This window comes from Vitis riparia, chromosome 7 (assembly GCF_004353265.1).
Source record: "Vitis riparia cultivar Riparia Gloire de Montpellier isolate 1030 chromosome 7, EGFV_Vit.rip_1.0, whole genome shotgun sequence".
Taxonomy (NCBI): Eukaryota; Viridiplantae; Streptophyta; class Magnoliopsida; order Vitales; family Vitaceae; genus Vitis; species Vitis riparia.
Genome location: NC_048437.1, coordinates 4876832 through 4879063, shown reverse-complemented (window position 1 = coordinate 4879063; position 2232 = coordinate 4876832). Strand labels below are relative to the sequence as shown.

At 40.3% G+C, this 2232-nt stretch overlaps 1 protein-coding gene across 1 annotated transcript; it reads left to right on the top strand.

The window, feature by feature from the left end:
* The first annotated feature begins 401 nt into the window (after positions 1-401).
* LOC117917766 (cytochrome P450 81Q32-like) lies at positions 402-2232 on the top strand. The gene is made up of 2 exons (XM_034834151.1): positions 402-1357; positions 1486-2232. Exons 1-2 carry the CDS (start codon positions 443-445, stop codon positions 2089-2091), a joined length of 1521 nt encoding a protein of 506 aa, XP_034690042.1. The 5' UTR covers positions 402-442; the 3' UTR covers positions 2092-2232.

Genomic DNA, 2232 nt, shown 5'->3' with positions numbered 1-2232 from the left:
CAGCATTGGGCCTCCTATGCAGCCAAGTCGTCATGCTATCATTTAAGAAAGCTCTTCCTGCAGTCTGCGTTATGGAAGAGGAGCTGCACTCCACTGCCTACACTGCCTACACTGGCATTGATAACCAGTTGGTGGCATTGAGATTCTTCACAAAAGATGGGCAAGATCTAGAAGATAATAGTACTGCTCATTGAGATTTACCCAAAAAGAAAAAGGAAAAAGAAATGAAGATAAAAAAGAGAAAATTGGGATTCTTCATTTTTATAATTGGTACAAATAAATAAAATATAATTTCATGGACCACGAAGCGAAACAAAACGTACCACAGATGCTTTTTTGCATGTTGACAATCTAGAACACCTAAGCAAAGATACATCATAAACAAAATTTTGGCTTTATCAGGACTCTTAACAGCCTTCAGATCTGAACCCATCTTTCTCTTATGTTTGTCATCAACACAACCATGGAAATTACATGGCTAAGCACATCTCTATGTCTTCTCTTTCTCTTGTTTGCTTTCAATATCTTCCTCCAAAGAAGAAGAATACATCCCCACCTCCCACCAAGCCCGCCTGCTATTCCGATTCTTGGTCACCTCCATCTCCTCCTTAAACCACCAATTCATCGGCAATTACAGAATCTTTCTAAAAAATATGGTCCTATCTTCTCCCTTCGCTTCGGATCCAGTCCTGTTGTTATCATATCCTCTCCGTCCACTGTTGAAGAATGTTTCACCAAGAACGACATCATTTTTGCCAACCGGCCTCGCTGGCTGGTCGGCAAGTACATAGGCTACAACTACACCACTATTGCTTCAGCATCATATGGCGAACACTGGCGCAATCTCCGCCGCCTCAGCGCACTGGAAATCTTCTCCTCAAATCGCCTCAACATGTTTCTAGGCACTCGCAGGGATGAAATCAAGATTTTACTACACCGACTGTCTCAGAATTCAAGGGACAATTTTGCAAGGGTAGAGTTGAGACCAATGTTTACAGAGCTAACATGTAATATTATAATGAGAATGGTTACAGGAAAGAGGTACTATGGGGAATATGTGGATAGTGAGGAAGCCAAGCATTTTCAGAAAATAATGAGAGGGATTTTTGAACTGGCTGGGGCATCAAATCCAGGAGATTTTTTGCCTTTACTACGGTGGGTTGATTTTGGGGGTTATGAGAAGAAGTTGGTGAAGCTCAATAGAGAGAAAGACGTGATCTTCCAAGGTCTTATTGACGAGCATCGAAGTCCTGACCAGGGTCTAGTGAATAAAAACAGCATGATCGATCATCTGCTTTCACTGCAAAAATCAGAACCAGAATATTACACAGACGAAATCATAAAAGGGCTTGCACTGGTGAGTGAACTTCTGCGTTTTGTTTTTTTTTTGTTTTTTTTGTTTTTTGTTTTTGAGTGTTTATACTAGTGTTGGTGTGACATGTGTGGTTTAATTTTTCTCAAATCTATAAATATTGAATGGCACAGATCTTAACTTTTGCTGGTACTGACACTACTGCGACGACAATAGAATGGGCTATGTCTCTTCTACTCAATCATCCTGATGTTCTGAAGAAAGCTAGAGCAGAATTGGACACTCATGTTGGAAAAGATCGTTTGATGGAAGAATCAGACTTCCCCAAATTACAATATCTTCGAAGTATCATTTCTGAAACCTTAAGATTGTTTCCGGCCACCCCACTCTTGATACCACATATTTCTTCAGACAATTGCCAAATAGGAGGATATGATATACCAAGAGGCACAATATTATTGGTCAATGCTTGGGCCATTCACAGAGACCCTAAGTCGTGGAAAGATGCTACAAGTTTCAAGCCAGAGAGGTTCGAAAATGGGGAAAGTGAGGCATACAAGCTATTGCCATTTGGCTTCGGAAGAAGGGCTTGCCCTGGTGCTGGCCTGGCTAATCGAGTGATAGGTTTGACTTTGGGGTTATTGATTCAGTGTTATGAGTGGGAGAGAGTTACTGAGAAGGAAGTTGACATGGCTGAAGGGAAAGGAGTCACCATGCCCAAATTAGAGCCATTGGAAGCCATGTGTAAAGCTCGTGCTATTATCAGAAATGTATTATAAAACAATGAAGAGACATCTGGTTGATGTTAGCATTATTGTCATATATTTGTGTCGATACATGTTATCAGTGTGCTCATCGTATGTTTTTGTTATGTTATTTTAGCTAGCCTAGTCTAAAAATAAAAGATTATGATTATGTAA